Below are 24,516 nucleotides of genomic sequence, written 5' to 3'. Positions count from 1 at the left end.
CAGATGTCACCGATCTTACTGCATTGAAATGATGACAGGCGGTTCCGAGATTAACTAGTCGGTCACTGCTTTGGTCCTTGAGACTTTAGAACTCATCCCTTTTCTATTATTCATAGAAAATGAAAAAAAAAAGCAACAGGAGAAGAAAATCATTACTTATAAGATTATTCAGAATAACAGTATTAGACACTTATCAAATGTTATCGTTAACTCACAAATAAGGACAAATAAAGTACTCGCAATATTATATATTACCAAATAATTGTCTTATGTTCCACAGTTTCTCAAATCTCTGACCTAAGACCTTTTTCTTGTTCTGATAAGCCTGAGTTCAGTTTCTAAGAGGGTTTATCGTCTTGTCAGACTAAGAAATTACAAGTCACATTACTAACTACTAAACATTTGTTTTACATAATTAGTTATGAACTCAGTATCCTTACATCGAAACCCAGAGAAACTAATATTGATGTATTAATATAAATCTCTACAATGGGTCAGCGATAAGTTCCTTGACTTATGATGCTAAAAATCGGGTTTCGATGTCGCTGGTGGACGCACCAAAAATAGCCCATTGTGCAGCTTTGTGTTTAGTAAGAAACAATCTTAATATAAAAAATACTTCTTTAATATTTAATTTTCACTAGGAGGCAGTGAGCTAGCGTTTAAGATAAATGATAGAAAGAAAAACACATAAAACATAAGTAAAATCAAAACTAAAAATAAAATAGTAATTGCTACTTGAAGTACACATGTTCTGCTGTCGTGCCTATATTCTTATCAGGCTTAAGTATCTGGCAGACTCTTAGCTATGAGTTAGCGTTCTCTGTTAATAGTAACTCAAGGAATAAAGTCGAAGAATAACCAATAATATTATCTTTCTTATTTTAATTGTTATTGCATTATTATTGATTATTCATGGTTTTATAAAACATCTAAAACAAGATTTTAATTTTGCTGTATGTACTTAGGCATATGTGAGTCTAATAATAGTAATAATAATAACGGTAATTGAATAATGTCATTGAAAATTACTTAAATACGGCAAGCGCATCAAATTTTGCTGATAACTAATTTACTAATGTTTTTTATTCAGCGTTCATAGTTTTTATTTAACGTTATTAGCGCAGTTGTTATAATTCAGGCACTTATGTTTCTATGATGCTTTTAGTTCCTGTTTATTTTTACATTTAATTCCGTGAAAAGTTATTACGTATGTATAAATGATCCAAGTGTCTATTTGATTGTAGAAGTAATATAAATTTTGTTTTTGTACAATCAATATGTACTACATTTGCAAAAATAACGGTGTCGCTAGGATCTGCACTTTGTTTGCGAGTGCGTGGTTTGTATCATTTGATAAATTCTATTTTTGATTAGGTATACCGGTTAAAAATTAAAACTTTGCTGCGTGTTTCGGAAGATACAATCCCAAAGATGTCACTTTGCTGTGCTAGTAAGTAATCTTATGGATAATTCTTTTTTCAATCTGTGGTGTGTATTTAAAATAAGTCGATTATGAAAGTCTACTGCTAAACAGTGAGGCCTAACAATGTCGATGAGTAAAGACGTCTAATATTACTAATAATAGGAAGTCGGAAAAGTTCGGAACAGTATGGAAGTAAATGTAGCAACAACTTAGTAGTATAGTTTATAATTCATATATAAACGATTATTGTACAGAATCGGGCCAAAAATATTATTATGAAAATTATACCTAATAATCAAACTAATTATTTAAGCTCATAAAATTACAACTGTGGTATAGTTCATGTGTGTTTCAGTATTGCATTAAACAAAACTAGGTAACACATGGATCTAGATCTTAGTCTTTAAGAGCAATTAATTCAATTTGAGGCCTGAACACTTTAATACTGCTTAAAAATTGTATTAGATTTTATTCATTTATTATTTTGGCAATTCTTAAAATATTATGTTACAAAAGAAGAGTAGCTAGAGACCATTAACTAAGAAATATATCTTAAAAACACAAGTACTAAATGCATTATTTAAATGTTAAAGTACAATATTGTATATGCTGTATGTTTTGTATTAAGATGTATAAAACACGAACTTCGGTCAAGTAAAAAAAAAAGTTTAGTGTCTGGAGTTTTTTGAAAATAGAAAGGAGTGGTCTTTAAGTGACCTCTTTTGAAAAAAATTGATCTCTGGGTGTGCATGTGTGATTGTTGCTTGTTTTCAAAGGGTCCATGTTAAACAGAAGTTTTCTTTTTTTCATTAAAAGAATACAGAATTTATGACAAAGATAAAGGGCAAAATGAGTTATGTTCATCTCATCTTTTTTATTCATAAATCTTTGTTTCCTTGCATGATCAAGAATAATTTAATTACAAAATGAAAAAAAAAATCAAAGCGAGAGGGATGGCTGTAAAAAAGTAAGTGGGTGGTGATGCTGAAATATTTTTGTTTGTTTGTTTAACTTGGCTTTAATGTCAGTTTTCATTATCCCAAAAAATTATGGATAAATTGTATGCATTCATCCTTGTAGTGTATATTATATTGAAACCTGGTTAGATTTGGAGAACATTGATAATATTATTTTGAAATTCCAGGTAACAAGTTATTAAATAGTGGTGATATGGTTTTTAAAAGGGTGTAGTGGCTCTTTATGTGAAGTATAAACCATAGACTCCTAAAAGTTGAGGACAAAATACAATTAAGAATCTATGGTTGGGGGTTTTAGTGGCAGAAAATTTAATTAGTGCAACTGTTATAGACCATCTAAGTAGAAATACAACATCAGTGAGAAAATGTATAATGCGATTAAGATTGTAATTAATAAGATTGCTGTGAACAGTTGTTAAACAAATTGTATACACAGTGAATGGCGTTGTATGGTGTCCAGTAATGATGAAGAAGTATTTCTTGAAATGGTTGTGGAATGTTTTTTATACCAAGAGGTTGAAGACCAAACCAAATGTATGTCATTTGTAAATCTGTTGTTAACTGCTAATGGGGATATGGTTTTAAAGAGTTGAAGCAGGGAAACATTTGCATAAGAGTGATCATTTTGTAATTAAGTTTGATATTTTGTCACACATTGAAATAAATTAAGATTTATTTCCTAATTTCAAGATAATAGAAATAGATGTTTTTTGAAAATAAATTGTTTGTAATTCAAAATAGGCTTGTTTCTGAATAAAGAAGAAAATAAATAAATAAAGAGAAAATTAATTGGTTTACTAAAAAGATAAAGGAGTACGTGTAGGAAAATGCACGAGTTTAAACTTAAACTACCAGACTTTTTTTTTTTATAGAAGTATAGGAAAGTAGGGATTTTGTTTTTTAAAGAAGATAAGAAATCCAAGAGGGTTTATTTGAAATAGCTGGCTCACAGTGTGAAAACAAAATTGTAAAATGTGGTTAAGTTTTTGTGCCTAATTATTACTTTACAAATCTTCTATGTATGTAAAAGAAACTTAAAATATAATCTGATCAGAATTAAGTTGTTGTTCCAGTAAACCATCAGGTGTATGATGGTCCATTGCAAAGACAGTTTCCTTACTATTTTGAGAAACTATAAAATAAACTCAACAAAACGCATATCTAACACTAATATAAACCTACACATCTGAATTGATTACATTTTCATAATGAAACAATGGATATGAATGCACTTAAACTTCAATATTAAACATTAAATTTTCACAATTCTCAAGTTACAGACATCCTGAAAAGATGTTTAAAACAATCTCTACCACTGCTGCAATATTGGATGTGCAAAAATTCTACATGACATGACTTGTGGGAATGAAGTACCATGTTGGACAATTGTAAATTATGGATACTGAAACCATATCTACTTTATAACAAATGAGATGGTGACCTTTTATATTTTGATATTAAGTAATATAAAGCACACAACACATGCACTATTAGTGGATGTAAAATTACAGAAAGAAAATATTTTGAGTTATTAATCTTATGTTTTTCTGGGTTACTTTTATCTGAATCATGGAAAAGCTGTTGACTAGTGTACTTAGTTTTTAAAATAGTTTTGATGAGGTTCAACACAAAAGATTAGCTATAAAAATTATGCGAGTAAGGGTTGGGGAAAAACTAGTTAGTTTAGGTATAGAGTGATAGAAAAAGGTTATTAATGGAGTTCAATCAGACTGGACCCTTTTTACTAATGGAGTGCCTCATTTGTCAGTGTTTTAGAGCTTTGCTTTTTGTTTATGTCAATGACATTACTAGGGGCATAATTATTAAAGTTTGCTGATGACATTAAACTCTTGTTTATTTTGAGTTGTATTGGGGATGAATTGGCAAGTCAGATGTTTAGCAAATGGCCTTGAAAGTAAATGAGGTAATGTATTTGGGCTACATGTTTAATATAGATTGAAATTTACTGAATAGTGTGAATGAAAAAAAAGAGATCCTGATATAATGGTGAACAAATCATTCACACCATCAAGGCAGTGTTTTATGCTTGCATTAAAATTTATCGGATTTTATAAACATTGATTACAACTCAAAAATTGTAATTATTTTTTTTATAAAAGTCAGTAGTTAAGCCATTCATACTGGAAAAAGTTCAGAGTATGTTTTGCAGCTTGTTAGCATGATTTCTGGAGTGGAAGGGTTATTTTGAAAGGACAAGTTATGTTATTTTCTTTTAAGAAATAAATGGTAAGAGGTATTAATCGGTGATTTCAAGAAAACCCACTTGTAGAGAAATATATATGTAAAAACGGCTCGTTTGGGTTGAGAAAATATTTTACATAGAAGAGCGAACAACGTTTCGACCTTCTTCAGTCATCGTCAGGTTTACAAAGAAAGAAAGAAGTAATTGACCGGAAGCTGACCACATGTTTGAAAGGGGTTGTGTAACTGAGTGTTGGAATGTAGAGGGCAGTGTTAGATGTTTGAATATATAATCTTGTATGATTTATTTTATTATTTCTAATATAGGTATAAAGGTGTTCTTTTGTATTGGTTTATTTTGGGTTTAAGTTGTGTAAATAAGGCTTCTTTAATTTTGCATGTTTGTGTTTGTTTCTTCATTTAGTATTTGAGTGTTTCTATGGTTATGTTGTGTTTATTTGTCTTGCAGTGTTCGAAAACGTGTGAAGGTGACTTTTATGTTCTTTGAATCTGGTTTCCTTTTTTCTACTTGTTTCTCCAATATAGAAGTCGTGGCAATTATCACATTGTATCTTATAAATAATGTTGGTGTGGTGTTTGTCAGTGTAGTTTTTACATAGTATAGACCTCAGTTTTGTGCCTGGTTTTTGAATAAATTTGGTATTAACTGGAATGTCATATTTTGTTACTAGTTTTTGCCAAATGTTGGTTATTTTTCTGCTGATGTCGGGAATACATGGTATGCAGCAGTATATGGTTTCGTGATATTTTGATTTGTGAGATATATTTACTTTTGTTGGTTGATTTTGCTTTCTGTCTAGGTGTGTGCGTATAATGTTTACTACGGTTTGTGGAGGAAACTTATTGATGTTAATGAAGTATTGTTTTATTGTGTCTAATTCATCATTAATTTTATCTGGTGAGCATAGTTTTATGGCTGTGTTTATTTGGTTTTTTAGTATGTTGAGTTTTTGTTTTGTTTCATGTGCTGAGTCCCAAGGAATGTATAGTCCAGTATGGGTGATTTTTCGGTTGATTTCTGTTTTGAATTGTGTATCGGTTCTTGTAATTTTGAGAATAAGAAATGTTATTTGATTGCTTTCTTCCTGTTCACATGTGAAGTTAATGTTGGGATGTATAGCATTAATGTGATTGAAAAAATTAAGTGTGTGTTCTGTAGACGTGAATCCTGCAACCGTGTCATCTACATATCTGTACCAGTATAGTGGTGGATGTAATGCTGTGTTAATTGCTCGTGTTTCAACTTGTGTCATAAAAATATTGGCTAGAACTGGTGATACTGGATTGCCCATGCTTAGGGCATTTGTTTGTTATATAGTTGTGGTTGTTGAACATGAAGTTTGTCTTCATCGTGGTGAATTCTATGAGAGTTGCTAATTGGTTGCTGGGAATGTCTATAGATGGGTTAGGGTCTCGGATATAGAGTTCTAAGGCTATCTTGCAGGCTTCAGTGGTTGGAACTTCTGTAAAGAGGGATATAACATCGAAACTAGCCATTAAAGCTTTATGATTAAGTTGATTTAGATTAAAGAGTCTTTGATGAATGATCTAGCTGATGTTACGTATTTGGAGAATGCCCATTCTATGTATTTACCAAGATTGTAATTAAACAATTCATATGTGGACATAATTGGTCGTAATGGACAATCTGGTTTATGAGGTTTGGGAATGCCGTATATTTGTGGTGTGCATGAGTCAGTTTTACCTAGGTAGGAATAAAGTGTTTGTGAAATTGTGTTGGCTTTTTTTCATTTTTAGTAGTATTTTGTTTAGTTGCATTTCATTTGTCTTTGTTAAATTTGTGTGTATTGGTTTGTTCTTTATTTTTTGGATGTATTCATTCGTGTTCATTATGACTATAGCGTTACCTTTATCTGCTTTTAGAATTTTTATGTTTTTGTCTTGCTTTAGATTTTAATGGAATTAATGTCTCTTTTTGTAAGATTGTGTTTTAGCTTTCTGTTTTGCGAAATTATGTTGATGGTTTTGTGAGAAAATGCTTTGAAAAAATTGTTTAAGATGTTGTTTAGGTGTTTCTGGAAAATATAAATTTTTTAATTTTTCCTGGTAAGTTTGGCTGTTAGATGTCAATAAAATTGTTTCAGTTGTCTTTTAAATAAAGATAAACAAATGCAAAATTAAAGAAGCCTTACTTATACAACAACTGAAGCCAAAAATAAACCAATACAAAGAAACAGCTTTATACCTATATTAAAAAATAATATAATAAATAATAATAATAATAAAACAAATAATATAAAATTATGTATTCAAACATCTAAGCATGCCCTCTACATTCCGACACTCAGTTACACAACCCCTTTCAAACATGTGGTCAGCTTCCGGTCAGTTACCTCTTTTCTTTCTTTGTGAACCTAACGATGACCGAAGAAGGTCGAAATGTTGTTCGCTCCTCTAAGTAAAAGGTAAGAGGTATTTTTTATAACTTCAGTCACTTAGGAGATCATAGAATAAAGACTTCTCATTTCTTTTCACTATATTCTGAAGATAATAGGATGAGAGAGTATGCATTTAAATTTGGAAAAGAGAGGCTAGGTTCCACAAGTTTTATTTTTCTAGTAATGTTGCATGTATATATAGTTGCACAAGTGATGATAGCACTCTATAGGAGTTTAGGAGAGGGGAGGAATAAATGATTTCCTGAAAGGATGGGGATCTTTATTTTTCTCAAGGATGTTGAAGAGGAGGTATAGAGGTCTAAGTTGTCTATCCATTGTTGTTATTTTTGTATCTATTTTTCCAGTTAGTAATGAAGTACCTGAGCAGCCAGTTATTTCACCTGTCTCTGGTAGCATATTTGAGAAACGACTTATCCTGAAATACATCACAGAAAATGGCTCTGATCCTATCAGTGGAAGAGAGCTTACAGAGGACATGCTGATTGAAGTACGGAGTAAGTATAGGACAACTGGGTTTATTAAAAGTATTTAGCTTTAATGTGTTGACTTGATTCAACATTTGATTTGCAACTAAGGTAAGAAATGTTTCACCTTTGTTATTTAAAAACATGGTTACCAGATGTCCATTGCTTGTCATGTGTTATAAAAATAAATCCAAGTCTGATTACTTGACTGTATTGTACATTTATGCTATCTGGTGTTTATTTTGTTTTTTAAAGATTTCTATGCTCAACGTAAAATATTAATAATGTAGTTACAAATAATTATTTAGTGCATGTAGTAATCAGTTTTTAAAAAAATCATGTTAGGCCTATGTACACTTGTTCTATCAAAGCATATGAGAAAAAGATGCATGTTTATAAAGTTAAAGCTCCCATACAATATTCCAATGGTAGATTTAGAGGTGATGGTTAGCCATCCTAACTACCACCCTTCCCCCTAAATCCACTGCCATATATTTCTTATAATTATTGTTATAAGTTATTATCAAAAATAAGAATTTCAGTGGATGTTTTATTACATAAGGAGTTCAGAATATTGCAACATGCTGGAAGTAAATATAGCACATCACATGAATGCAAGTTTAACCCTCTATTCATGGGCTTGGTGAAAATGACCAATTTGTACTTGTGAAACTATACACAGTAGTGCTTACTATAACTGAAATTGAAGTTAAAACTTAGCTATTACACACATTTGGTATTATAAACCATGGTTTTATATCTTTTTAGAAATACATTGTTCATAAAGCAGTTTAATAACATTTTGATTGGAATGCTGTAAATGGTCATGATATGCACAAAATTGTTACATCCAGAGTTGAAGGGTTAATATGAGCTCAAATCTCCCACTATACCTGAATATAAAAATTACTTGTTTACATTTTATGATCATATTCTTGACTTGATAAATAAAATATATTTTGGCAAATAGAAATTGGTAACATGTAGATTCTTTAATATCTTAAAATTGTATAAAGTCCTACTCAAATTATTGTTAGTTTGAAAATGTTTTATTATTTTTCATTTAACATTTTGAGCAGTGAAGATATGACTAACAAATGGGCATAATCTTACCTTTCTTACGTGAAGAATGAATTGTCTACAATTCTCCCCTTTTATCTCTTGATGATAGGTGAAAGTGGTCTAAATAGTATCTTTAGATTGTTCACTTTAGTGTGTGCTAATTTTTCAAAAAGAATAAGCAATATATGATAAGACCATTTGGATAAGTTATTCTTAGTTTTGAGACAAAACAAAACAGATGTGCCTAATTATTACTTTACAGATCTTCTATGTATGTAAGAGAAACTTAAAATATAATCTGATCAAAATTAAGAAATTGTTCCTATAAACCAAAAGTTTGAATTTGTCTAAGCTTCTATCAATCTGAAAACTTGTTATTACACTTTCACTTCTATGCTTGATCATAAACAAGTACAACTTGTACAGTTGTACAGGAAATGGTTTAAATTGTAAGATTTTAAAAGTTGACCATTAAGTTTTCTAATAAGCAAGAGATATACTCTAGTACAGGTATTCCTTGATTCACAAATGGGATGTGCTCTTGAAGAATGTAATGTAAAATGGAAAATCACAAGTCAAAAACAATTTTTTCCATTATTTTAAAGTAAAAAATACAGGATGCCATCCTGATCCAAAAGTTTTGGCCACACTAATTTAATATTGTCTATAATGTAAGAAAAATTCTGCTATAAGCAACAGAAGAAAAAACTGAAATAGACATATTCATTAATAAAATATTTAATGTACTATACTTACTAAAACGTAGTTGTTGCTTTGCATGTCAAGGTGATGAGAGAAGGGAAAGGCTATGAAAGTTATTGTTGCTTTTTTGATAGGGCAAAACTTTATGACTTTTATGCGAACTTCAGTTGCAGTGAGAAATGTAAATCCAAATTGAAGAAACATGACCATGAAAGTTCATTGTGCTGTAGCAAATAATTCTAAAGTGAATATTTGTAAATCAAGGGATACCTGTATTAATATAATAATAATTTAGTAGTTCTAAATTTATTGGCAAGTAAATATGTACTTAGTATAGCAAAATATGAAATTTTATTTTTTGGATAAAAAATTTCCTTATCAATTGTTAACATACAGGAATTTGTAAGCAGAAACTTTTTAATGCAAAGTAGTTGAAATCCTGCACTTTGAGTACGATATGAAAAAGACAAGTAAAATAAATATTCACCTCATTTATAAATATCTGTGAGTTAAGCCTGTATTAAAACCTACTTTATGCTTCATCAATATCTACTTAGTATTTTGTAAACACATTGCATGTTTTAAGTGTTACAAGTTTTATTTGGTGTCACAGAAACAAATTATTTTGAAGTCAGTAGGTTGTCTTAAGATGGAGGAATTAGTTCAATACTATAATTGTTAAATAAATATTAAAAAGAGGTAAGAACAACTTGTATGAATATTACCAGTGAAGATTTAAAGTATGCATAACCATTCAGAAATAAATTTTATTCAGACATGTTGGAAAGAATGGCATATATACTAATGGACTTGTTTTTAAGAACTTGGAGCTTTGCATAATTTAGAAATATAAAAAATGACCATCTGATCAATCTAGAAAATATTAAAGTTTTAGTTGATATTGTTACAAATACTGCAGATTATACAAAAGTATACAAAATACTTGATGGGAAAAGGGAATTCTGATTACAGTGAAGCTAGTAGTACCCAAAACTGTATTGCTAATGATTATATTAAAGTTTTAATTTCACCAAAATAATCTATAACATATAGGCCTCGTGCATTATTTGATTTGTCATCCCCATTATAGTGGACTGCAAATCAAAGAAATAGTTAGGCCTCTTGTAATTATGATGTGTATATAATGCTTATGGAGTAGTTTAGTGCTTTCTAGTTCAATATATAGTAATCTAAATTCTTTTAGATGCATGCATATTATTAAATTTAATTTATTTTATATCATATAGTGGACCAACTTTTTAATGATTATATTACAAATTTATTTTCTTTACATCAAAGGTAAAATAAATATCTGTGTCAAATGGGTCTAACACGTTCCCTGATTGGCTGTACTTTCTGCTATGGACTACAGTTTTGCCTATTCAGAGCTCTTCAGAATAGCTTAAGTCAGCAAATAGGCATATAGGCCTCGTGCATTATTTGATTTGTCATCCCCATTATAGTGGACTGCAAATCAAAGAAATAGTTAGGCCTCTTGTAATTATGATGTGTATATAATGCTTATGGAGTAGTTTAGTGCTTTCTAGTTCAATATATAGTAATCTAAATTCATTTAGATGCATGCATATTATTAAATTTAATTTATTTTATATCATATAGTGGACCAACTTTTTAATGATTATATTACAAATTTATTTTCTTTACATCAAAGGTAAAATAAATATCTGTGTCAAATGGGTCTAACACGTTCCCTGATTGGCTGTACTTTCTGCTATGGACTACAGTTTTGCCTATTCAGAGCTCTTCAGAATAGCTTAAGTCAGCAACTTAAAAAATACAGTTAGGTCTGTTACAATGGTGATACATATATATTTATGAGGTTTTTAAGTCTCAGAAACTCTTAAAATGTTGTTGATGATTGACTAAATGAAGTGGGACTTTTCAAGGTGTGAAAAAATGTATTTAATGAAAGTTTTTGTTCCTTTATTCAACCTTTTACATAGAAAAAACAATCATAAATAACTGCTTTACACTGGCAATTGTGTATTTTCATTTACCAGTTTGTTGTCAAATTTCCCAAAACTACTTTCAAAAGTTGTCCATCAAATGTAATGTGTAGGTTTTTAATCTAAAGTTTAATCCACATTTGCAGTTAAATGAACTTTTCACTGCCACTTTTGTAGATGATTCTCACAATTAAAAAAAAAGATGCATTTTCGAATATAATTATTATCTGACTTGAAATTAGTAACCTTTGTGAAATATTATTTCCTTATGATGATACAACATTTGAATTCCAAAATTAAATGTACTTAATATCACATTCTAAAGGTTAAAATGAAGGCTATACAGTATACCCAGTGTGTGTGTGTGTGTGTGTGTGTGTGTGTGTAATAGCTGAGGCATCTGATAAGATATGGGGAAGTCATAGCTCCTGACCCCTTGTACAGAGTACATAGAGGTATGGGCTGAATGCGAACATCTCGCCATTCCTTGGGAGTCATCAGGGTACAAGTGGAGTTTGGTGACACTTGATCCAAAAGTTTGTCAATTAGACGTGGACATCCATACACAGATTCTTGTCAAGGAATATTTTACATGTACAAATGTCTAATACAATGAAAGGGTTAAGCTTCAGGTGTGTAACAAATACTAGAAATACTTTAAAAACAACTTATAAGCAGCAGTTATTTAATTTATTCTTGATCTACAGCTCCACCTGTTGTTAAACCAAGACCACCTTCAGCTACCAGTATTCCTGCAATTTTAAAGACCCTGCAAGATGAGTGGGTGAGGAACACTTTATATAACACTATGTTAAGGCAAGATATACACCTTAGTATTGATTTCATATGAGAAGTTAGTTTTAATGTATCAGGTCATCCCATAAGTAATGTCTGAAAATTTAAAACAGAAAGTGCATCATCATTTTTGTCTTTGTAGAAGGCTTTAATGACTAAAATATGTAGTAGGTTGTGTATAAAAATGTTCAGACAAATAAAAGAAACTAATCTAACTCTACTTTTTCAGATCATTAATCAAATAAACCCTTATGAAGATCAATGTGTCTGAAGAGTACATTAGGCATATAATACTTTGAGTTTAAAAAAGGCAATAGTGCAGCAGAAACTACATGAAACATTCAAGGTGGTTTCAGAAGTTCAGATCAGGTGACTACAGCTCTTAAGTGACGTGTGATGTTTGGGTCATCCTGTTGAGTTTAATGATGAATTGTTGCTGGCTGCACTTGATGAAGATTGTGTTGTAACAGTTGAAGAACTAACACAGAAGCTTAATTCAACCCATTCAACAGTTCACCGTCATGTGCAACAACTTGGAAAATGGGTCCCCCATGATTTTACAGAAGCCAACCTTAGAGAAAGAGTGGAAATTTGCACTTCTCTGTGCTGTCATGAAGGTAACTTGCCTTTTTTGGACATGGTAGTGACTGGAGATGAAAAATGGATATTTTGTTAAAATGGTAAGTGCTGCAGACTATGGCTCAGTGCAGGTAAACTGGCTAAAGCACAGCCCAAAATGGACCACCACCCTAGGAAAGTCTTGTTAAACATTTGGTGGGATATTGTTGGTGTGATTCACTTTGAGTTACTGCCACTCAATATGACAGTTACATCAGACTTCTATTATCAACAGTTAGAGTGCTTAAATATTGCACTGAAAGGAAAGAGGCATGCTTTAATCAGTTGTAAAGGTGTTGTGTTACAACAGGATAATGCACGGCCCCATACAGCAAGGATCACATCTGCAAAGATTGAAGAGCTAGACTGGGAAAAACTTCTACATCCTCCTTTTTCTTCAGACCTTGCCACATCTGATTATCATCTATTCAGAAGTTTGCAGAACTATCTTGATGGTAAAGTGTTTTGAACACATGAAGATGTCAAAACTACCTTCTCTATATTATTTTCCTCCAAACTGCAATAATTTTATAGAAGTGGCATTCGGGAGCTTGTGAATTGTTGGCAGGAAGTAATTAATAATAATGGAACATACATTATTGATTAAATAACATTAAAAACATTTGAAATCCTTTATTTTTTTCTGAACCTAAAATTGGACATTGCTTAAGGGATGACCTGATTTAAAATTAAAATCTGGCTCTGAACTTCTATCCATTTTTCATTTTGTGCTGTTCTTGATTTTTCTTTTCCTTAGAGTATTTTATTTTTGAAAACTTGTTCAATTTGTTATAGAAGTTTTTAATATAGTACAGCTTGTGTTGAAAGTTCCTAGTGGCTGAAACTACTGTATAATTTTTAAGTATTTAGAAAATGCATTAGTCTACTTAAGATGTTAAGTATAATTATTATAATATATATATTATAATATATATATATCATTATAAATGATATACTATTAATACCATTCAGAATATTGTTATATGTAATTAAGATAATGTTTGTGAAATTACATGATTTAGGGAGCCATTTGTAATACTTTTCAGTGTGACTTAACTTCCTATTGCATGTATGAAAATACTGTAGATTTTTTTTCAAAAATATTACTTAAATCTATAGAAATAATATGCTTGTATTTATTTGTCTGTGTAGAGCTTTTCTTACAAATGTGAACACTAGAAAGCTCAAATCATTAGAAGGGCTTTTGACCAAGAAGTCCAGATTGCATATTGGTTTTTCAATTTGGAATCATTTTAGCAGTTTTTTTGCTTAGTCAAACATTTAATGCAATTAGTATGATACACTTATTGTCATCATATGACAGCTGGCTTCAATTTTGAGTTTAGTTTTTCTACTTACAAAACATTTTACACAAGCATGTAAGTTTGTGAAATAAAAACTTGCATTCCAATAAATGTCATTTCATCATTGGCACATTACAGGTGGGGAATGTTATTTTACCATTACTTTTCAGAGGTAAAACAGGATGATAGAATTTCTTTGGAGCTGAAATATCTGTGGGCTTTGACTTGTTTAGGTCTAAAGTATGCATGCTATTTGTGAGTATGCATTCAAATATTTCCACGTATTCAGCTAAGTTTGTCTTCATTTGCAACTTTACATTTATTTTAATTTGCAGTAACCTAGTTTGGGGGCCACTCCATTATTTTTCCAGTGCATTTAACCCATGCCCAGTTTCATACTATTGTCTTACCCTTACTTCACTTTCGTGGTATTTACCTATCTTACATTTCCTTTCTTAGGCTCTGCACTTCAGTCCTCAGTTTTTGAGGAACAGCTTCTACTCATATTACTTTCACCTTGGCTCATTTGTCATCCCAGGCTCTCACCTTACACACATGATTTTCCTCTCTTTTGTTAGGGATCTTTAGAGTTGCAATTTGATCATCCCCTGGGTTTGTCTGCCTACCACTTATCTTGGGTAATTATGTATAGCTCCTTTCTTCAGCATTGTATATTCAGCCATGTTGTTCAAACTTTGTAATCACATGTGGAAACCGTGTATTAACACTTTACATTTTTTTTTTCTTTGGTAGCTTGTTTATTGCAATTAGAACCACAACAAGCTGCTATTATTGTTTCCCACCCTTCTCAGCCCCTGCCTGTTTCTTCTTTTAGGTATTCCTAATCTCAAGGTTTTATTTGATGTAAACTTGCACAACAGTCAGTATCAGTTAGTTACGGTCCAGTGGGAACGTGATTGTGTGATTTTGTACTCTTTTGGTGATCTTTTGTCACTGATCAGTGGATTATAGAGGTTCTACAATTCATTTCCCCACTTCCTTTCCCTTGCCTGGGGGTCCCATTACCAGCCAATGTCTATCAAAGGCAGTTCAAGACCTTCTGTCTCAACAGGTCATTGAACCTATGAATCATTTTTCTCCAGGTTTTTATTCCAGGTTATTTGTTATTCCAAAGAAAACCAGAGACTGGCAGCTTGTCATAGATTTATCCCATCTCAGTCTATTTCTCAATCTCGCCCATTTTACTCTGGTATTGTTTCTCACCCACAGGTTTTTTGTGTTTTTTCACTGGGTTTATGGTTGACCAAGATGGATGTTACAAATGCTTATTTACATATCCCAATAGTGTAGCAGTTGCAACCAACAGTTTGTCCGTTGAGGTGTGAGTTATTAGTTTTATGCACTACCTTTCAGGCTTGCTTTGTCCCCATATGTTTTTTTGGGTGATTTTGAGCTATTGCTCATCATCTTCATGCTTTCTGGATGCATTTTCATTATCATATGGAAAATTAGCTGCTCTTAACTCATTCCAAACAGAAGTCTGCTTTTCATTCAGCTACCCTGGGAGGTGGCTCAGGAGGGTTAGTTAATCAAATTGGAGAAGTATTTCTTTCAACCTACCTAATATCTAATCCATTTGAGTGGGTTTTTTTTCAATACCACTCTCAGTCTAGTCCAACATTCTTCTCTTCAGTGGAACTTTCAGTTCACCACGTTTTTACCTTTCCCTCTTTCTTATTGCCTGTGAAGTTTTGTTACTTTTGGAGATGTGGTCTTACATGCCCACACTTATCCCCTTAGGTTGTGCTTATGTGCAAGTTTTTCATTGGGTTCTTCATGACCAGTGGAATCTTGTATGGATCTTTTGCATGCTCTTATTACCTTTCCTTATGGCATAATTGACAATTTGCATTGGCAGTTGGACAGTACCCACATGTTGGCAGGTATTGTGCCTCCTCCTCTTTGCTCAAATTTACATAATTTTACAGATGCCTCCTTCCAGAAGCTGGAGGGTGGGTGGGTCAATCAACAGGAGGCTTTGAAGTTTTGGTTTCTGGGTGAGAAATCTTGCCATATCAACACTCTAGAGCAGAGGTCAACAACCTCTTTCTGCACAAGGGCCAGAGGCCATGTCTATGAGCAGATGGAGGGACACATTAAGTTACAAACTTAAATTCTTTTTTTAGGACCACCATGGGCTAGGTGGATGTGACATTTCATTTGGGAACTGAGAGTCGAATCTGGCCTGTTGGCTGTAGGTTGGCAAACCCTGCTTTAGAGCTTCTAACTGTATGTCAGTCTTTGGATCATTTTATTCATTTGTTCATATATTATCTGGTAATGATTCATTTCTACAATTTCACACTGGTTATTTATCTCAGTCACCAAGATGGCACTTGTCTTCAATCCCTATGTTTCATATGTTGGATATTCTATTCTGGACCTGCATGCAAGATATCCATATTATTGCATCTCATGTTCCAAGTACTCTCAGTGTTGTCACAAATCATTTTTCCCATCCAGAGAAAAACTATTCAATGGAGTGGTATTTTGTTTCTCTTGTTTTCTGGTGGCTGTGCCTTCATTGAGGTGCTCATTACACTGATGCCTTTGCTACGTCTCTCAATCACAAACTACCTCTGTTTTGGTCTCTGGTCCCTCATCCTCTTGCCCTGGCTATCAACAGATTTCTGTGTTTTTATCCTCTCATTAACTTTCTTCACTGGGTGGTTTCAGTCATCGATACCATTGTCAGGTTCTTCTGATTACTTCTTACTGGCAAGCTCAGCTGTAGTTTCTTTGCCTTTACCAGCTACAACCTACTTTTTTTTTTTTTTTTTTGTCTCCTTCCCTTCTTTAACAACCTTAGTCACGGGTGCTTCATTTTGCTTTTCCTACCCCATGTCTTCATGTTTAGTTTTTATCTGGTTCTTGGCAAGGAAATCAGGCTTGTCTCTATGCTTCACTTTGTTTCTAGCCCATTACACTTGCCCTTCCTTCATGGAAGTTTAACAGTTTAAATGAAATGTTTTTCATTGTTCATCTGTGAACTGGTGGTTTTAAACTGATCAGTCCACTGTTCCTGATAGTTCTGACTTTTTTACTTGGCTTTTTAGTAGGGAATCCTTTGTCTCCTCAGTTTCAGGTTATTGAGCTGCTTTATACCACATTTTTTGTTTGTTTTTCTAAAAACTATACAGTATTTACCTCTTCAACACTCCCTGTTGATATGTTCCTTCCAGATTTGTCATCATGGTGGGCTGCTCTTTGTTATTGAGATGTTAATGTGGTCCTCCTTTGCCTCTATTTAAACCATTTTCAACATGTTTTTTGTTTCATCTTTCCCTCAAGACTTGTTTCCTTTGCCTATTAGCGTGTGGTTATTAGCAGTCTGGTTTATTTGCCATCGATGTTTCACGTGCTCTTCATCATACTACATATCCTCTCCTTTATCTTGATCAGGTTTCATCCCCAAAACCTAGGGAGGACAACTTCTCCTTTTTGCCAATTTCCCTTCCTTTAATTTTCCACTTTTATCATTGGCCTGATCTGGATAAACTTCTATGTCCCGAATGTATTCTTTAATGTTATTTTACTTGCACATTTTCCATATTTAGTGCTCATTCCTGCCTCTTTGTCCCTTGGCATCCATCCTCTGTTTATGATCTTTCTACTTCAACCCTCATTAGTTTGGTTTGGTTTATTTCTCTCATTCATCATCCTCCCACACTTTGTTTCAAGTTGTTCTCATCAAATTCAGTACCTTATTTTCTCTCTGCTATCTCATCTTCATCATCTGCTAGAGGAACTTCTTCGACTGGAAATGTGGACTACTCCTAATACATTTGTCTCTCACTGTTTGCATAAGATTGCAATTTCTTCCCCTTTAGCCTGTTGTCTTCTGTCTATAGCCATTCTTCAGACTTCTGTGCAACTTTGACCGGGTAAGTTATTTTTCTTTTTCTTTAATTTTTTCAGTGGTGTTATTTCCCTTTTCATGGTAATTACTCATTGTTTGGATCCCTCTCTGTGGCAAGAGGTGCTTGACCAGATATTCTTCAATCTTTAAAATCCTCACTGTTTAGCCATATTGTCTTGCTTATGATGTTCCATGGCCATGCTATATACACTGTTGAGATGGGATGTTCCACCAGATTGCTTAATGATTATCCTTGTGATGAAATTGTTTCATAAATAGCCTGTACTGGACTGTACCACTCATTGACTACATGGTTAAAGCAGAAGGGACAGCTGCCCATCCCTTTCATGCCTTATGTTGAATAAATTGGTATGGTGTGCTTTTCAAAATAGGGTTTGTGATCACCTATTGCACTGTCTCGTATTAAGCTTCCTTCAGAGTCTTGACCATATTTTACCAAACCTTCCTTCTATTGAAGTTTGGGATTGCTTACCATTTTCCAGTTCCAAGCTGCTGGAGTGGTAGACCATGGAGGCATCCTCCTGAAATGTTTAGTGAAATAAAAAGTCAGTTCAGAAATAACCATTCAGTTCAGAGTAGGATGGTGATGTCTGATAGTGTAGATAATGTGATATCCTCTACTATAAAGCGTACTAGAAGTGAGTCATCAAATTGTATTTCATATTTTGGATTGAGATCCCTGATCTTTCTTCAGTGTGGATGTTAATTTACAGAGTCCAGGTTTTGAATTTAGAGTAGAACCAGTCAACATAAGTTCTCACACGTGTTAAAGATGCCCGTCTTCCTCCTTCAGTTATACTCCATCTCTGTTATGGATCATGATGAAGGTAATTGGGTTGTTACAGTTCTTTTCTTATTCTGGGGATGTTACTTCAGCTGGTGGGTTCAATTCAGTTTCAGTGTTGAAGGAGCTGATTTCTCTGTGGTATACATCTTTTTGATACTGGATGTCGGGCTCCCGGATTGATATCATTTTGTATTCTTAACATATGCCTTGTACTGGAATCAGGGGTATTTGAAATCTATTCTGGTAGCTTAAACTTGAGGTGAAGCCAGTATTAACCTCATCCTACCCTTGCATAGATGTTAGTTCGCAGCAGCATTTGTTTTGGATGTGACTGAGTATGGTCTGTCATATCCTAACCACTATGCCTGGGGGCACTTCCATTGTTTTCTCTCCACACGTCTTGGATGTGCTCATCTGTTTTTCTGCCCACATATACTTATAGTATAGGAGAAATATAACTTTGCAATAATTTAACTTTGACTCATTTCATCTTCTGCTATAAATACATTTCTAGATAATTTTTACCTTACTCTGGGTTTTATTTTTATTTTCATTTTTTAGTTTCTTTGTTTCAACTTGTAAAGCCATGCTATGCACTGAATGTTCATAATGTTTTCGTGCACTGTACACTATTATAGTAGCATTACTTTACATATAGTTTTATTAAATCAAGTTACATCAATGTTTGTCTGACCTTGTAAAATTTTTAATGGAGGATTTATCAATTTAACAGAAAGCAAAGCATAAATGGTGTGAGTTAAAATGATAGAATAAGGAAAAATTCAATTCAAGGGCATGAAAACTACCACATATGTTTTATGGATCATGAATAGTATGTCTATATTGTTCAAACATTTTTGTGGAATATATTTTCTTAAGTTATAAATGGGTTAATTACCTAGAAGTAATGTTATTTAATGGAGGAATCAACAAAAATAATTTCATAACTTATTTACTGTTATATGGGAGTAAAAGCACTGAAGTACAGAATTGAAGCATTTGTGTCTGTAGTAAGCAACAAAGATAAAGTGTTACAGTGTGCAGTAGAGAGTTAACGTACTAAACCCATAACAGTGAATGTTAGAGAGTCATAAAAAGTTGTAATTGACAGGTGTACAATGTTTAGTGGGACTACATTATTAGATAAGGTATGTAAAAGCTGTAGAAGTAAAGGCTAAAATTTAAAATACTTGGTCACTTTTAAAAATGTATTACATTTTCTTCCAAAATTTGTAGTCTAGGCCTGCATGTATTAAATATAAACTGTTATATTTCTCAAAATAGTTATTTTACATATAGCATGGTTATCTTCTGTTGAATTTATCTGAGCTATGGAATGGTACATCGTCACTGTCATGATAAAAGATAAAAATGTTTTTGTTAATGTGTCTTTGAGGTTTAATGTTTTTTTTATTCATTACATGTGTGTTTCTAGGATGCTGTTATGTTGCACAGTTTTACCTTACGACAACAACTCCAGACTGCTCGACAGGGTTAGTTTGACATTTGTTTAAGTTTGTTTGTTTTGTTTTTTAGGTTAATAAATACAGAAGGAGAATATATTTTACATAGCTTTTCCCAATAAATAATAAACTTTAAGTATTCAAAAATATTTGTGTATCATTGAAAGTTTAGGTGTAATCAACACAAATGTCTCTGGAAATAAATTCTTTTTCGAAATCAGTAGCTGCTTCTAAAAGATGCATAACTTTATCACAAATAAGACTTGGGAGAACTCGTATAAACAAGAGGTTTTATTTTTCTTAATGTTCAAAATGACAAGTAAAACAAAATGCCTGAATTTTGAAAAAAAGTTTAAAGCCAGAATATATTATTAAAAGCATGGTGAGCCAATCCATATTGCCTTTTAAGTAACTTAATTTGGCTGGTTAGCATGTAGATTATCATTCATGTAATAATTCTGTAACAAGTCATGGAATAAAATCACTTGTGAAAGGAAACTGCAACTGACTTTGCATTGAACTGCAATAAAATGAATACAGGAAGTGACTTTCCACTTCATTGAATTGTATTAAATATAATAAACACAGAAGTCTTGAAATAGTGTTTACCATCTTCCTTTTGTGTGTGTGTGTGTGTGTGTTATGGCTCTCTTGTGGCTGGGTATTTTTCTGTTGATTTTGTTTTTGTTAGACCTAAAGGTTAGAGTTTAATGTGTGTGTTGTTCTTATTCTCTTGATAAATATATACATTTAATCTAACTTTTTCAGAATTGTCTCATGCTCTTTACCAACATGACGCTGCTTGCCGTGTAATTGCAAGACTAACAAAGGAGGTAACTGCAGCAAGAGAAGGTAAGGATATTGATGATTTCCATTCTACTGTGCTGTTTCTAATTCTATCAAAGACTTTATAAAACTGTAATTTGCACTATACTTGTGATAAAAATAAGAAAACTAGAAAAAAGTAACATGCATGATAAGAAGTGAAAAAAATCTGACTCCTCTGCAATGATTAATGAACAATTTTTTATTTTCTTATTGAATGTTTTGGAAGTGGCTTTTAAGGTAAAATTAGGAAAGTTACATTCCTTATTTTTTATTTCTTAGTGCTTTAAGACTTATAAATAAGTTTGAATAAATTAAGAATGTAAAACAAGCATCTAAAAAAATGCATACTACTTTTGATAACCAAAATGTAGCAATTCAAGGAATATCCTAATTAAAGTAAAATTAGCATATTAAACAAAATGTGTGAGAATTTTATTTTAAAACTTTAATATCTTAAGTGTGACATCACTGATGTCATAACCATATTTGTGCAATTGATTGAAAATTATTAGATTTAGTAAAATAAATCATGTAAAGCATTATTGAAAGTCACTTACACAGGTTAACTTGTTTCATTTAAGAATTTTGTTTTCATATTCATGAACAGATTGAGACACACAACAGACTTTTATTTATATATATTTGGCTATTTATTACTTATGTTCTCTCAAATATGAAAAACACCATGATACATTATAATAAGGTGTAAGTCTAAATGAATATTATAATTCTAACAGATTATTCTTAGTGTATTCTTGATTTGGTAGAAACAACTTTAATATTCATATCTTGATGAATCACAACCAAAAACAATTACTTGAGAGTGCAGAGCAACTTGCTTTTATGGGTATGTATCTAAAATAACTTGGGGAGGGGATGATATATAACTTGCAATATTTTGTTTGTTGTGACATCTGACTTCCTTTATATATGTGATAGTGTATAGTTGGCAGCTTAGGAAAATTTCAAAACAGTTCTGAAGTGTTTGGGTTTTCAAACCTGAAGGTTGAGCTTTTTACATTACTATCTTTAGATGTTCCATACTGAAGTGGTTCAGTAGTACTGATTATTTGTTTATAGGTGAAAGGGTGTTTTTGTTTTTTTATCATCATTAGTAGCAGGCTGAGTGTGGCTTATTGATCAATAAACTAGGCTGTAGAATTTGAGAATCCATGATTTTTAATGCCATTGCTGTGAAAGACAAATTGATTGCACAATGGGACTATGGCTGTATTATAAGAGTAATTGTGAAATCCAGCTATTCAATTAAAGTAATGTAAGAGATGATGGTGAGTGCTATTGACTGTCTGCTTTTTTTTAGTATATCAACTCAAAATTAGGGATGGCTGGGGCGAGTCATGCTTGGGCAGCTATGCAGAATATTTGAAAGAGACAAACAATAGTTAGTAGTTGTAGTTTATATGATCACCTAAGTCTTAACTATTTAATTACTTTTTTTATTATTATGACAAAATGCTTTTCTTTTGTACATGTTTTGATGCTGTCTAAAAATGTTGTCAAATGTTTTTGTAACATAATGAATGTAAAAATGTTTTCAGCTTTGGCTACTCTGAAACCTCAGGCTGGCATTGCTGCAGCTCCTCCTGGTGTACAACAACCTGTAAGTCATTTTCCCTTTTGATAGCTGTGAAAAAGTGTGTGTGTGTGTGTGTATAAAACTTTTTAGGTTTATGAAGAATAACAAATGTCAGATGAGTATAGTTACAAAATGTGTTAAATTCGGAACAGTAATTGTACCTTTTCTAAAATCACTATTTCTTTACTTTACAATAATAACATTAGATCATCTGTTTTTCACAGCTGAAGTTATACAGTGTTTTTATAAAAATACTAACATCTGAAGTCAGTCTTCTGAAGCTAAACAGTTTGTTTGAAATTTTTAAATGTTTCTGGTCAAATGTCTGTAGTTTTCTAATTGATAAGTGTATAGTATACCAACAGTAGCAAACCAGCAATATATATTGTCTCTTTTTGTTACATAGGCTTTTATAAGCTTGAGAAGAGAGATTCTAAAAATTTCAGCTAAGATGATAATGCTGATGTTTACAAACATATATTCATTGTTGATTGTTACACTTAATCTTTTATAAAGTTACATGGATTTCTAAATGTATATTTGACTGAAATAAACATCGTTATTTAAATAAATATATAATAGTACATCTCTCACATGTTCTTGTTGAATTATTTTACATTATATTAAATTTTGTAAAATTATCAAAACTTTGAACATTCAAGAGATATTGTGAGATTAACCTTGTTTGGTAATAACATGTAATTCTGTTGTGTTAGTTGGTCTTTGTATGAGATAAAATATGTTTACACTTTTTACAGTTAATCCATAGTTTCACTTTTCACTACAAATTTATTTAAGAAAACTATGATTTAGGTATTGTAGAAGTTTTTAATTATTTAAGGTTTGTTTTAATATGATGTGAAACAGAGTGAACTGTGTTTAATGAATTAATATAATAATGATTGTTAGCAATATGGAGCAGAAGCAGGAGGATTAGCTGAGCAACCAACTGAAGAAGCAGGCATGACCCCTGAAGTCATCCAAAAGGTCAGTAAGAATTATACTATTATTGACATTATGACTTCAGAAAAAAAAACATCCAAAATATCAGTAAATATCATACTGTTAGTGGCATTATAATATTAGAAATCATCCAAAAGGTCAGTTAGAATTGTACCATTAGTAACATTATGATCTTAGAATGATTAAAAAGTCATTTAGATTTAGGGTTCAGGTTCAGCTTAATGTTTAACTTATTGGACTGGGAATCTAAAGATCCATGGTTCTCACATCCAATTGCTAGAAAATCTCCATTTTTTAAGGCTGTAAATAGAAAGTAAAGGTAATAAAATCTTGTTTGTTCATAAACAGATATTTATGTTAAAGGTTAAAGGTCTTTGTACTGACAAAAGTTAACCTTGCAAATAATGGACATGAAATTCTGAATAATTTGTAAACCAGTTAATATTGTTAGGGCTTTATATAGTTTGACCGTTTCCAGACAGGTTACTGGTGAAAGGCCATTTCATTGTTCGTTGACTCGCATTCAAAATTTTATTGAACTACTATTTTAATAATTTATCTCATTTAAGTTTCATATCAGACTGTAGATTAGGACTCAAATTTTTGTATTATACGTTATTTAATTTCTTAATTTAAAAATAAGTGTTACAAAATGCACCTGAACATCAATTTGTGTGTGTGTCGCATGATATGTTGAATGCAGCATTAGATCAAATTAAATGTTTGTGATGTCAAAATACAAAATCTATTGTTTTGTATGTATTAAGAACTCAAATTACTGATATGGAAGAGCTATAATTGAAAATAAAAATATTCTATCTTTTCTGTTTGCTGAGCTAGTACTATATTTAGTGAATCAAACACAGTTGACCTATTCACCGCTTTCCATTTTAGAAAACAATCCCTTATATGCACTTACTTCTATACATGACGTGAATAACCAATAGAAAGCTCAGAATGTTCCCTTAGTGATTTTCTCAGTCATTTTCAAATACAATGGCATCCTCTCTTTCTCTCAA

At 31.9% G+C, this 24,516-nt stretch overlaps 1 protein-coding gene across 1 annotated transcript in view; it reads left to right on the top strand.

Annotated features, from left to right (window-relative positions):
* The first annotated feature begins 1,297 nt into the window (after positions 1 to 1,297).
* Positions 1,298 to 24,516, top strand: part of Prp19 (pre-mRNA processing factor 19) — a 39,858-nt gene continuing 16,639 nt past the window's right edge. Inside the window, exons 1-7 of the mRNA XM_076489553.1 lie at positions 1,298 to 1,453; positions 7,391 to 7,540; positions 11,949 to 12,025; positions 20,082 to 20,139; positions 20,878 to 20,961; positions 22,497 to 22,558; positions 23,444 to 23,521. Coding sequence (XP_076345668.1) covers positions 1,435 to 1,453; positions 7,391 to 7,540; positions 11,949 to 12,025; positions 20,082 to 20,139; positions 20,878 to 20,961; positions 22,497 to 22,558; positions 23,444 to 23,521 — 528 coding nt within the window. The 5' untranslated portion in view covers positions 1,298 to 1,434. The remainder of the gene's footprint in view (positions 1,454 to 7,390; positions 7,541 to 11,948; positions 12,026 to 20,081; positions 20,140 to 20,877; positions 20,962 to 22,496; positions 22,559 to 23,443; positions 23,522 to 24,516) is intronic.

Source organism: Tachypleus tridentatus, chromosome 2 (genome assembly GCF_004210375.1).
Source record: "Tachypleus tridentatus isolate NWPU-2018 chromosome 2, ASM421037v1, whole genome shotgun sequence".
In the NCBI taxonomy this organism is placed as follows: domain Eukaryota; kingdom Metazoa; phylum Arthropoda; class Merostomata; order Xiphosura; family Limulidae; genus Tachypleus; species Tachypleus tridentatus.
Note: the sequence above shows the minus strand (reverse complement) of the source record. Positions and strands in the feature narration are given on the sequence as shown.